The sequence below is a fragment of the Agelaius phoeniceus genome, chromosome 5 (assembly GCF_051311805.1).
Source record: "Agelaius phoeniceus isolate bAgePho1 chromosome 5, bAgePho1.hap1, whole genome shotgun sequence".
Lineage (NCBI taxonomy): Eukaryota > Metazoa > Chordata > Aves > Passeriformes > Icteridae > Agelaius > Agelaius phoeniceus.
The window spans coordinates 24,283,957-24,297,700 of NC_135269.1; the positions used below are offsets into that span (position 1 = coordinate 24,283,957).

The following is a 13,744-nucleotide window of genomic DNA, read 5'->3' on the forward strand; positions in this document are numbered from 1 at the left end:
ATTTCACTGTCAAAAACAGCTAAAGTTTTCTATGTCCGCTCCATTGTAGCAATGTAGCTGATACCTCCTTTGGTTTGGACACCTATTAGTGTTGTTCCTGTGCTGTCTGAATCCCTTGCCCTTTGGCTCCAACTATTTTTTTTCTTATGTGTCCCTTGCCCTGTAGGTGTGTGTTGGGAAACACTACCATCCTGGCTGAGTTTGCCACAGATGAAGAGGTTAGTCGCTTTTTGGCACAAGCTCAGCCCCCTACACCTGCAGCAACCCCGAGTGCACCCGCAGCGGGCTGGCAATCCCTGGAGACAGGACAGAGCCAGACAGATCCAGTTGGACCTGCTTTGAATCTCTTTGGTGGGTCAACAGGGCTTGGGCAGTGGAGCAGTGGTGGCGGCGGCGGCAGCAGTGGGGGTGATCTCACTGGCGCTTCATTGTGGGGGCCCCCAAACTATTCTTCAAGCTTGTGGGGGGTCCCGAGCGTAGAGGATCCACACCGAATGGGCAGCCCTGCTCCCTTACTACCTGGAGACCTTCTGGGAGGAGGGTCGGATTCAATCTGAACTTAGAACTTTCAACTCTGACCTCGTGACCTTTTTTGGAACAGCAGCAGCACTAACTTGACCTTTTTCGTTTTTTTCAACTTGCAATAAATACATTTATAAAAGGAAAAAAGAAAACGGAGAAAGAAAAAAAGGTGGGTCATTGACAGACTGTCTGAGCACATAGTTGCCTCCCTTATATAACTTCAGTTTTTTCGTTTGGAATATGAATCCAAAAAGAGAACATATCACTCTTGAAATACTTGAATCGTGAACGCCAACTTAGAAAGACAATGTGAAGCAAGTACACATACCATTTAAATTTAAACAGAAAAAATTAAAAAAATTAGTTTCTAGTTTTTCACTTTTTCATGTTATACGGAAGTTGTTGCTAAGAAACATATATACTGAAAAAATAGCTTTTTAACTTTGTTTGCACTGGGTGTGTTTCCGTCCTTAGGTCTACCATGTTGGGTTGGGGTTGGGGAGGGGTTCAAAAGAATAAGGGGGGGAGGGAAAGACTTGACGGAGCCTCACTTTAAAAACAAAAATAAAAACAAAAAAAAACTAGAAAAAAAATTTAAAAATTAAAAACCCACAAAAAAATACAAAACAGAAAAAACAAACAAAACAAAAAAACCAACACTTTGTGATTGGCTGGTTGATAAGTACCAGTGTGTTCTGGCACATGTAACTGCCCACGTGTGCTTGTTTCTGTGTGAGTGCGTGTGCACATGTTTGTGTGTGTGCATTTTTTTCTCTATATATATAATCTTGAAACGCTGCATTGCTGATGGTCTACGGGCTGGCTGGCCATCTGCATGTCTTGATCCTGAAAGCAAGACAGGCATGGTGGAGTCCCTGTGGCTGAAGCGGAATCCAGTTGGGCTGGATTAAAATTTGTCAGTAGGTTTTTTTAAATTCGTTTTAGCAGGGTGCTATCTCAAATCTGCAGATCATACAGAGTGGATAGTTGGTTCCTAGCCCTTGTTCTAACCCTGTGGTAGAGCAGAACACTGCCATATCCAGAGGATTTGGTGAGAGGGGGAAACAATGTTGTCTTTTGAGTAACAGTATCTTTATTTATGTCTGCATGTGGGGTTTTTGTACTGAATGAACCCTAGAGTGTTTGTTATATAATGCAAGCCATTTATTTCTTCCAACAAGGGGAAAAGAGGAGGAAAGAAGACATTGCCATTTTTTGTGCATATAGACAAATGTTCTTTTTCAGTCTCTTGCAAGCTTCAGTACCTTTTAAAAAAGAGTGTTTCTTTTCTCCCCCAAACTTAAATAAGCACCTGTACTCATTCTGGAGGAATCCATCCAAAGCTTGAAAATCCAGCCCAACCAAATTAGCCTTTTAGTTGATTTACTGCTTCTGTTAAAACTGACAAAAAGCTAAATGGTGTCAGCAAAGTGCCGGCCAGCCTGCCTCATCTCCTGAAAGCACATGCAGCCAACTCCTTCCTGCGTCCTTCATGGTGAGCGTTACCTGTGCCAGGCCTTGGTGTCATTACAGCGCCAGACCATCACTGACAGAAACGTTTACTTACGAATGTTCTTAAACCAGTGTGTACTTCAAAGGTTTCCTTTTGTTTCTCTGTGTTGTGTTTTTTCCTGTGTACGTGGTTTTGCTTAGGGAGGTATATAACTAGCAAAGACTTTTTTTTTTAAAAGAAGTATTGCACCTTTTTGTTTTTTGTTTTTACTTTTTTCTGTACTGTTGCTTTTTAATTTCTGTATTTAAGGAAAGGTTTGGGGTTTTTTTAGCATCAGTGTAGTAATACTCTGGGCAGGATAGGGGTGACCTATAATCCACAGTGATAGCCAGTGTGTGCGTGCATGTGTGCGCTGGGAACAAAACTTTTAAGACCTGTTGTTGTGAAAAGAGTTGTAGCAGACTTGAAGGAACATCCCTTGACACAAAGCAGGAAGCTTTTTGTGGGGGTGGGGCCGGGGGAAGAGGGAAGAGGGATGCCGGTACTTTTTCCATAAGTGCTAGGACTTCCATGCAGCATTGTCCAGCTGTTACACTGTCTGACAAAGTGCCGACCTTCTGTACCAGCACATACCTGTCCATTCCAGCCCTCAGAGGGAGCAGTGCTTTATCACCTGGCTGAGGGGGGCAGATAGGGGAGTCTGTTTCTTCAGCCTTTTCATTGAAGGATGTGACCATGTCTAATGCATTTAACTCATGGGTTTGGTGGGCAGAAGCAAAAACAGATGCAAGTCATGGGGGGGAGGTTGGTGCGTGTGTGTGTGTGTGTGTGTATGCCTGTGTGCTGGGGGTGGGAGGGAAGGGCTAGGGAATTACATGGCTGTATAATTTAATTTGCCCTTTCTATGTAAGCCCCAATGTCACAAGGAAGACTGACTGAGGGAAATGCTGCATATACACATGCCTGTAGATTTGTATGCAAAGCGTTATGTGATAAAAAAGTATGAGTAGGTTTGTATTTGTTTAGTAAACTGGAGTATGCAGCATACTCTGGCCCCTTTGGAAAATACTTTCCTATCATGTCTCCTCCATCTTCACCATGCACAAAGAAACAAAATGCTCTCTTTCAGCTCCTGCTAGCTGGCTAGTAACCCTTGTGTTCAGGCATCTGTACAGCTTTGTTTCCGCTCAAAGACCAAGCACGCTCGGACATGCAGAGCAGGTTCTTAAAAGTCCCATGCCAGCAGTACTTCCTAGTGAAGCACCTTTGGCCTTAGCAAGCCAGTATCTGTTCTCACATGATCTGCTATACATGCTGGTTCATTGCTGTGTTCCACCCTCACTTCTCTCTCCCAACCTGCCCTAAGGTCCCTTTTCCTGCACTTTGGGCTAGTTGACTTCATTGCGATACTACGGTGAAAGCCGGGTGCTAGAGCCCCTCTTGTTTACAAGACATAATGAGGGATTTGAAATATTTAAAAAGAAAAGCTAAATTGTTCTTCCATTGTAAGCTTAAAGGGAAAAAAAATTAAAACGTACAAAAAAAAAAAAAAAGACCAAAAAGTGCATATATATATTTTAGATGAAGACTAACTCTGGGAGCATTTAACAGTGTTTTTGTTTTTATTTTAACATTTTATTTTCCTGCTTTAAATTTGCAAGCATTCTCAGGAATTCTAGGGTAGGAAGCCAGTTTTTTGAAGATGGTTTATTTAACCTTATCCTAGATAGATGGCTGTTTCTTGTTGATAAACTTTTACAAGTTCCTGAATCTTCAAAATGTTTAAAAGTTTTTACTTTAAAATAAAAATGCTAAAAAAAAAAATAAAAAGAAAAAGAAAAAAAGAAAAAATCTCCAAATGTTACTGTCAAGCGAGGGATCAAGAATTTTAAAGACTTTCTAAATTAAGATACATTAAGAAAGCTTCTCAATATCAGCAACAGGAATTCATTGCAATCTTAAACAATTTGTGGGAGAAGGGTTATCATTTATTGTGCTTTGTTACTCATGCAGACGTGTGCAGTTGCATGGAGAAGAGAAGTGTGTGAATGGAAACCTACTATTCCCTCTCGATTGAAACTAAATAAAAATATTCTTCCAAGCACCTTTTTGAAGCAGAGTGAAAGTATAAACCTTATTAAAATGCAGTAGAGTTTAACTGAAGGAATCCTCAGTTAGGACGACTAGCAGGAAATACACGATGGTGCTTCTTTGAACCACTTCTGAGCAGTGCTAAAGTAAACCAGTGCTGATGGAATACTCAGTAATGAAGTAGTTCTATTAACCTGCCTTTTTCAGTAGAGAAAAAAAGAATATGGAAAAACTCCACAAAAATGTACATTGGAAATCAACTTCCCTGTTTTCAGCTACTCAGTCAGTTTAATTCCCCACTTGGAGATTTGCTGCTTGCTTTTCTTCATCCACCCACCTCCCAGTCTTTCTGTTTCATTTTATATGAGGGAAATAGCTGTTAAACTCCTCTGTTCACCCTGTTGCTGCTGGCTGTCAGGGCTTACAGTCTTGAACTTAAAAGTTTGGTGTTGGGATGGCCAACTTCTGCCTCCCAGCTCTAGGGGTCAGGGGCTTACTCGGCCTGAAACGGCTCGGCTCAAACCACAAAAACCGCGCTAGTGCCTTGTTACATGCACCCACATGCCCTACAGTAGGGGAGGGGAGGGAAGACGAGGCAAGGTGAGGCAGTGTAGCCACTTCATGGAAATAGATGTGCCCATTCTTAAGGGAAGAAGAGCATGCCCGTGTGAGCAAGTCGTGCAATGAGTTACTTAATAGTAGTTAAGTTGTTGTTATGATTGTTAATAAAAAAAATCAGATGCCAAATTCTGTCTTTCTCATAGCAGCTGCCCAGTGTTTTCATGTTGTGCTGCGTGTGCATGTGAGTCTATTGAAAATAATGCATCAGTAGTAATAATAATGTGCTTCAAAAATCCTGTCGTGGGCCAGTAGAAGGAGGGTTTACTTAGAAAGTTTAGGATTCTATTTTATTTTATTTTATTTTATTGGTTTTTTTAATGAGAGAATTTGAGTGCTTTGCCAGAAGCTGTGTTTTATCAAATCAGCAGTGTCCTAAAAGAGAGGAAACCATAGCATTTAGTCAAAAAAGCTGATAGACTTGAGATTCACTTGGAAGTGTGTTGTGACTGACTGCTGAAGGGTTGACAGTCAGTAAGTTTCAGCAGTCTGCTGGGTCCAAACCTATTGTAGTACAACAGTCTGCTCCTCATTTCCTGAATGTGCATCCTGTAAGTGTTAGTGACTGTCTCCTCAGTCACAGTTTCCCTACATTGTCAAAGTAACATTAATCTGTATTCCAGCTACAGTTGACAGATCTGTGTGGCTTAGTCACGGTGCTCCCAGCCATTGCAGGTGGTGTCTGAGAATTGTGCTCACCAGACTCAACTGGTGGGGACACGTGTTGCTTAATGTAAAAATTCTGCTACCATTTGAGCTCCTAATAGTGAAAAGTCAGCAGGAATTGATGTTAGGGTATTTCTGGGCTTTTACAAAACTGTTCCCAGGAGGGAGTCATTGGCAGCATCTTGTTTAAACATGTTGGCAAGGTCGGGAGAAGAGGCTGGGGAAAGCACAGCTTGGAATAGATTAAGATAAAAATCCAGCCACTTTGCTTACCCTACCTTGCAGTGTCTATCAAGCCGAGAGCTTTTAATCGGTTTGGAAATTCTTTGCTCTAATTGAGGATTTTGTCTTAGCAGTGACAACAGAGTCTAGTAAGCAAAACAAAGTGTGGTAGAGCTCAGAAACCTTTGTTTAGACTTCTGACATTTGCTTTGGAATACTTGCCATCTTTTCCCAGTGTTTTTATGTTTCTACCTGGACATTTGCCTAGCAGTCTTGAGAGTGGGGTTTTTGTTGGTTTGGGGTTTTTTTTACAATCACAAGGTGTCAGGTTTTTCTTACATTTTTTTTTTTAATTGTGCTTCACATTAAGTGGCTTTTGTAATGAGTAAGAATGTTAAGCCAAGTATGTTTTTACCTCTGCAATATAAACAGGTTGTTTTCAAAAAACTGGGTGGGATAACCACCTCAAAGATTAAATAACAATTAAAATTTTATATTAAGTTGGCCTCTTTTTCTTTTTTACCATGAAATTTCTAAGCATTTATTCCTTAGAACTTTTGCGCTATTTTTTTCTTCTTAAAAATGCTGCCACATCTTCCACTGTGTCCTAATAGTGCATCCAAATAGTACTGTAGTTTTTTGGGAGGAAATTTTGGTTAGGTTGGGTTTTTTGCTTCATTATTAAGATGTAGCTCTTAAGTTTCTTACTTTGTTTGTGCATATTGTTTTCCTATTGACTTTTAAGAGGAGCACTGTTTGTATATCTGAGGTACCCAAATTTGAAAAGCCTGGTCAATGAAATGAGCTGGATCAGGGTTAACATAGCAGATGAGGACCTGTTGTGTTTCCAGTGTGTGTTGCATATAATGCCTTCACTGTAAATCATGTGACCTTAGTATCTAGGTTCTCAAATAGATTGAAATGCAGGTTTTGGGGAGGCTGGTTAACATCTCAGGGTAATAGTCCTGATTGAGTAGAACGTAGGGTTTTTTTCCTAAAGATGTAAAGTTCCCTTAACGGAAGCAGCTTTCTTAATTGTAAATATGCATGCATGCTTTATGGGCAGGAAAGTAATACCAAGACAACTACATTGAAATTAATATAAAAAAACCCCAATAAACAAATGCAGTTGGTGTGCAACTTTGGTCTTGAAGCTGAAGCAACATACACAGAATCCGTTGGTTTGTCTAAATTGATTTTGCACACAATGTCATTTCAGTTCTGTTTATTTGCCACTGCTTTGCAGTTTTAGGAACTGATACTGTTAGATCATATGGTCATTCCCACTGTGATCAAAATACAGATATCTAAAACCCAAACTTTCTTCCCCTTTATCTCCAGTACTAGGCTTCCACCTGTGGCAGAAGGATGGTAACAGTAATGGGGAGAAATATGTGAAGTTTCCCAATGTAGACAGAGTTGGTACTCCCTGTTGTCCTGAATTCACATCCAAACCTAAACCACAAAGCAACTGTTAGGCTGTAGTAGACCTGTTGGTTGGACTAAGTGACAGGAGCCAAATTGGAGATTTTTAGCAGCCGTGCCTAGTTCATGTCCTTCATAACGTTCTGCATAATTGTCCCATCACTGTAAATACCAGTGTTGCTGAATTTTACCAAAGTTCCCTTGCAGTAGATAATAGGAAACAGGTCCATTTTGTAGTGACTCACCAAGCAGAGCTTTGCCTACAGTAGACTTTAAGGGTCTGTCTACATTGCTGTCAAAATTCAGTCAGGGTCCTATTTAAAAATTATAGTGCTCTATTTTGTGGTGTTACGTGACCTTAAACTTTGTGGTGTAGTAACTGTAGCTTCTGATCCTTGTATGAAAAGTGATTTAAGGTTTCATCTGTGCTACAAAAAGCGCCACAGCTCCTGGTGGGTTGGAGCCTACTTTTAAAACTTGTCAGGCCACAATAGATGCAGTTTCATCTGTAGCACGCAGCAGACAACATCTGTTTACATCAAGTTTGCCCGCGCGTTGCTTTTCATCGAGCTATGCAGGAAAGCTTTTCTCTAGAAGTCTCCCAGAGTCCTAGCAAGCTTCTAGCAAATCAAGTGCCCTCTGCAAAAGAGCCTGTTTGTGTGTTAGTTGGGACTGGTGACATTCAGCAGTGTTAGGGTTCCTGTAAACTTTGTAATGAGAAAGGGAGTTTTTTGACTTGATTCTGACAGCCTTTCTGTAAAGTAATACAGAGCACTCCAGGGAAAAAGAAGAAGAACAAAAAAAAGGGAAGAATGCATTGTGCCAGCCAGCGTTAAGTATTGAAGTATTTTAGCAGCAAACATTCTTGACTGTGGTGGGCTGAGGGGAAGAGACTGGAGTGCGCAATACAAGGAGGCCGTGTTTGGCGAGCAATGTTTCCTTGAGCGCTAAATGCCTCTTCTTGGCTGTTAGTGTGTGTTGTTACCTTCACAGAACTAACTTCCTCATTTTTTAATGTTTTTTTTTATTAATTGAGACAAGGTGGAAGCTCCTCCTGTTTCAGATGAAACACAACCAACCATAAGTGATCATTTTCTTCATCAATTTCTGTTGAGGTTGCACAGCTTGTTAGGATAGCTATTTTAGTGACATGGTTATGATATTATGTGCTTTCTTTCCCCTCCCTCTCCCTGCCAGATCTGGCTTACCCTTTCTATATAAGGCGCTGTGTGGGTTTTTTTGTTTTGTTTTGGGGACATGTGGAAAAGAAGCAAAATGAAGTGAAAATGCAAGCCAAGGTAGAACAGCCTTACTTTAGGGGGTAGCCTTACAACAGAGCTTTATAGTGAGTGTGCTGTATTCCAAAATATGTAAGCCAAAAACAAACAAAAAAAGCATTCATTTATGCAAAAAAAAATTTAAAAGAGGTGTTTGAAGACTTCTTTAATATGTACCTTCTAAAGGTGGAGTAAGGTCTCACCAAGTGATATGTTATTGTGATACTTCTTGCTGGGTCAGTAGGAATGGGTCGGGGTATAAGCGCTTAACGTTTCCTCCTATGTTTTTACAAGCAGTAAGTTAAATGTGGTATTTATGAATGTGCCTTTGTGAGTATAGTGACTGTCTAATTGAGGAGACCACTTGGGCTGGAGGGGAGACAAGGGTCAATTTATTCTTTCAAGAGGTCAGACATTGAGATTGCAGCCCACTGGTCCCCTTTGACAAGCAGCATCATTGGCTGGTCTCTACACTGCACAATACGTATTCATATGTGGTAGAGATTGGGGGGGTGTGAAGGGATGTCATGTAATGCACACAGAAGCTGTTGATAGTTTTAGGCTAGTCTGCGTTGCAGGTTGAGTTTGTATATGTATTATGTGGCTTCTCTTTATGTTTGTGTGCATGAGTGTGAATGTGTGTGGCTTTGTTTTTTTGTAAGCACTGGAGAATTTGAACACAGTGATGTTTGAGACAAATTTATACATGTAGAGAAGATGATGTTTTGTAGCTTCTGTTAAATAGTGGGTGCAGGCACACTTTTACCCTCTCTGCCCGTGTCCTGATAAGTGAAACAGGAATTTTATTTCAACCCTTCAACTTCCAGCACACTTAACGTTGCCATTTAAATGAACAGGGTATTACACAAGAAGAAAAAAAAAAAGTTTTTGAAATGGTAAGGTAGAAGTGCTTAAAAGGAAAAAAATCTGAAGTAATTTTTTGTTTCTTCAAAGCTGTTTGTAGCTAAACATGGGAATCTGCAGTGTCTCCTTCCATTTGTTTTTTTTTTCCTAATAATTCACCTCTTCGTCCCACCCAAAACATGAGGTGTACAAGATCAAGAGCTGTTGTTGTAGCGCTTTGTAATTCCCACCCTGAAAAGAAACTCCAGTGGGATCCCTCAGCTCTATTCAGGAAGACAAAGAGAGGAGAGACTCTGCAGTTTTCTTTGCTTCGCTCTCATTCCTCTCTAATGGCCTTGAAATGTATTATTATGCAAATGTGAATTTTGATACTGAACTTAAGAAGAGGTTGTTTGTTCTTTTTTCAAAAAAAAAAAGGTCCCATATGTGGTCAGCATTGCTTCTTTATTTTGTAAGTGAATTGTAAACTATGCATTCTGCAAAGGGGGTGCAGGGGACAAAGATACTTTGCTAAACTGTTCAGGAGTTTCTGTGTCCATGGCATATCCATTATAGTTTGGGGAAGTGGGGAAGTGATAACTTTGAATTAAGAAGGAATTTATAAGAACCTTTCTTTTGTCAGAAGCTGGCCAATTGCTAACTGGGCAGAGATTTGAATAACCAATATTGGCTGCAAAACAAAATCAGCTCTCAGCCTTGCACAGGGTGAATTCAGCCACACAGTGTTAACCCAGGGCCTAAAGGGTGAATGGGACACCAGGTCTACCTGGGGAATATCTACCACCTCCTGTGCTCTGGCCCTTGTTAAGCTCAGGAAACCCACTGCCACAGGCACTGGGTTTTTTTGATTTACTACTCGTTTTCCATTTCAGCAGTCCTTGTGTTCTTCCAGGAGAATTGGAATATGGCTAGTCCTTGATATCCACACTTCCTTATCCCTAACATTTTCTTTGCTGCTGTTTCTGGTACTCTTCATACAGTGACAGAGCAGCTGTGGGCAGGATGGTGGAGACAGTACTTTCTTTCTAGTGCTGATCAAAGCCCAGCTATGAGGACTGTGTTTTTTCAATGTCAGCAGCTACTGGTGTTTCGTTGTCTGGCATTGCTGCCAGTGGCTTAGCGCTAATGGTGACAGTATGTGAAATTTTAGGGAAAGTAGACTGATATGTTCCCTCTATTTGAAAGGAACTATCCTGTTTTTATTATAAGGTGGTATCATAATGGTCATTAAAAAGGATTTACTTCCTCACATCTCCAAAATGTAATCATTGTGAATTATGTGCATTCCTTGAAGCTTGCTGAGCTTCCAGGAAGAGTCTCCTCAGAAAAAATTACAGATCTCACTGCTCTCTCCATCATTATAATAGGGACCTTTTGACTTGACTTTTTCCTTTGTCCATGGTGAACCATGGTACTGGCATTATCTTAGGTGTAATATCATAAACTGAGATATTATCCTGCCTGTATTCAGTGTTTTCATGCAGCAATTTTATTTTTGTTGACATTCACAGTACTGTAATAAGTAATAGACTTGATGATCACTCTCGCATCTGTACCTGCCTTGCAGATGTGATCTTATCAGGGTTCCACTCTGTCAGAATGCCTTTAAAAAAAAAGAAAACAAAAAAAAAATCAGAAGCTTAAACTCATTCACAAAAATACCTCGTGGTACATTTTCCCTTCTGATGTAACCTTTTAAATCTCAGTTTTTCTTCTAAACTTGATGGGCTTTTATTTCCGTCTGTTATCTCCTTTGTAAAAAGATATTTGAACTAGTGGTTTTGAGCACAGGTTTGGGAAGCCTGAAACTCCTGAATTTTAACATTGGCCATTACTCTTCCCTTGCCTTGGGCAAGTCATTTAACTACTTTGCCTTTGTTTTTTCATCTGTAAAGCGGGGTTGTTAATAATACTTACCTACCTCACAGGGGTTTTGTGAGGATCAACTAGTAATGTTTGTCAAGTGCTTTAAAGAAAAAAGCATGCTAGAAGTATTATGAGGTTTTCACAGCAAGATCGCTAGTTCTTTTTACGTTGTTTGCTTGTGTGGAAGGAGATAACCTTTTTGATTTTTTTAATATTTCAATCCATTAGACACTCAGATCCTAAATGATAGAAGTTGATAGAGATTCAGTTACTCATACTCTTCAGTCTTTATACCTGTTTCCATCTTCTCTTCTTTATATAGTTATACTAGTGTTGCTACAGGTCACATGTCTCCAGTACTTTTAGGTAGGCTTCAACATTGAAGTACTTTGAGCTTGCTGCTTCTTTCACCAGACCACCAAATCAGAAAAAGTTTGTGTACTTCTCCCTGCCATTAAATGGCAGTTTTGCTAGTGTCATCTTTGAAGTCAACACATCTTTTCCTGCCATCAGAAATGGGAGGTGGTGGTGTGTAGTTCCAGAGAGGGGACTGTAAGATGAAGAACCTGGCCACTTATGCTGCTGCTCCAGGGATGAAGGGCAGAGTAGCTTCCTATGTCCTTCCCTGAGTTAATTTCAGTGTGTTACCAGTCACACTTCAAATGCAGTGTCTCTTCTTGTCCACAACATACAGAAGCCATCACCTGCCAATAGAACGTAGGAACAGAGAGAATGATAGTAGATGCTGCTTGTGTATATGCCTTACAACTCTCCCAAAATGTCTCTGGGAGGGTGGTGGGGGATGAGGTCTTCATTGGGTAAATCCCACAGCTGTCAGGGAACCTCTGCTACTTTCTCCCCTCTCAATCACTTGGTCCCTGTTTCTTCTTTCTGGATGTGCGTCTCAGGGATGTGCATATGAGCCCATGCCTCTTGGAATTTGGCGTTTGAAATATCAAGAACATGGTTTCTGTACCTGAAACCCTTCTGTCTGACACTCCCTGGTCCTCTCTGTCCCGCCTTGCTCCCCGTGGCCTTAGGAACATCTCTCCACTGTTGCCCTACGCCACCCTCTCCATCTCTGCCAGTAATCAAGGTGAAGTGTGTACAGTGATTCTGCAGAGAAAGAAGCTGAAGTGATGCAAGTGCACCTGTGGCATTTACACGCAGAGGTATCTTGGTTTTCTGCCACATCTGCTCTAAAGCCTGCAGAACATCTGATGCATAGTGCTTTTTCTTTCTCATCTAGAAAGCAGAACAAACAGCAGTATAAATCTGATTATGGTAATTCTGTAATGTTTACTTTGAACTAAATGCTAGTTATTGTCCTCAACCAAAAAACACCACCTTCTAACAAAAATAACCAAATGTAATCTTCCTGGGTGCGGAAGAGGAAAGGGGAGGAGTAAAAGCAGTGACAGGGAAGCGTTCTGATCTATTTTCATCTCCACTGCTCGGCTGGAGGTGTGAAATGCTGCTTTGAGTTCCACAAACATAAGGGATTATGTTTACAAAGGTAAATGCCTTCTACCTGTTCAGGAAACTGGCTACTGGTGGGCATCGGGAGTTGGGCAAGTTTCTCTTCATTGCAAACAAGTAATAGGAGAAGGGTGTGTCTAGAAGAGGAGTGGAGAAACAGATTCATTTCATCTAGTCTTGGTAAAACAATGCCCCCTTTTTCTCTCCTTATGGAATGGAGGGATGAGGTGGCTGAATAGAAAATCATTGATGTCCAATATGGCTGGATTAGAAAAGGCAGCTTTTCTACTTTGCACATAAATAGGTAACAGGAAGGTACAGCTAAAGTCCTCTTGCCTGAAACACTGTCCCCCAGAAGCAGACATTGTAATAATAAAAATAGTGGCTGTGTGTATATTGATGCTATTTGCAAGTTACCTGTAAGTGTTTATTTTTTTTCTTATACTTGAAATGGCTTCCTTTACTAAACTCTTACCTAGTTCTGGTTTCTCCCCCCTTTCTATAGTGTGCAGTAAGGAAAATTACAGGACAAATGGGGAGAATGTAGAGGAGATGACGCAATGTCTTGCATATCCAGGTTTCATCTTAATTTCCATCCCATGTTCTCAGAAATGTTTGAACTTCCTAAGGGTTTTCCATGGACACAGAAACTCAGCACTTTAGAAGGTGCTCTTGTAAGGCTGGCTGCCCCCTTTTCCTCCTTTTCTATATTTTTATTTTACTTTTAGTATAGTGGTACTTAAGATCACTGGTTCACTTAAAAAGAAAAAAAAAACCAATAAAATGTTTAAACTCTACTAATGTACAAATAAGCTGAAATGTTGCATTTTATGTGTATTTTTGCCATAGCAGGTACTGTATTTCTCATGCTGGATTTAGAAAAAAAAAAGGAAAAAAAAAGAAAAAAAACAAACAAAAGGGTGACGTTTTATTGGAGTGTGACAAGTTAAGAGTAATAAAGAATTAAGTCGTCGTCATTTCATTGAAACTGAGAGATGGTGTAATACTTATATATAAGTTTTCTGAAGGTTTTTTTTTTGGGCTTTTAAACAGCTTTTTTGGTTTTTTGTTTTCTTCGTTTTGGTTTGTTTTTTTTTTTTTTGGTTTGTTTTTTTTTTTGTTTGTTTTTTTGAAAGATATGATTGTATTATGTGCAACTCAGTTGCTTACATTATAACTACAAACTATTTTTGGGTTCCTGGAAAAAAAGAAAAAAAATACTAATAAATGTGTTTGGCTGCTAAGCATTTAAAGCTCGTGT

General features: G+C 40.2%; 1 protein-coding gene across 24 annotated transcripts in view; it reads left to right on the top strand.

The window, feature by feature from the left end:
- The window catches only part of TNRC6B (trinucleotide repeat containing adaptor 6B), a 132,165-nt gene extending 118,429 nt beyond the window's left edge, over positions 1-13,736 (top strand). For all 24 annotated transcript variants that reach the window (XM_077178594.1, XM_077178598.1, XM_077178596.1 and 21 more), the window contains one exon: positions 167-13,736. In XM_077178594.1, coding sequence (XP_077034709.1) covers positions 167-557 — 391 coding nt within the window. In that variant the 3' untranslated portion in view covers positions 558-13,736. The remainder of the gene's footprint in view (positions 1-166) is intronic.
- The last annotated feature ends 8 nt before the right edge of the window (positions 13,737-13,744 follow it).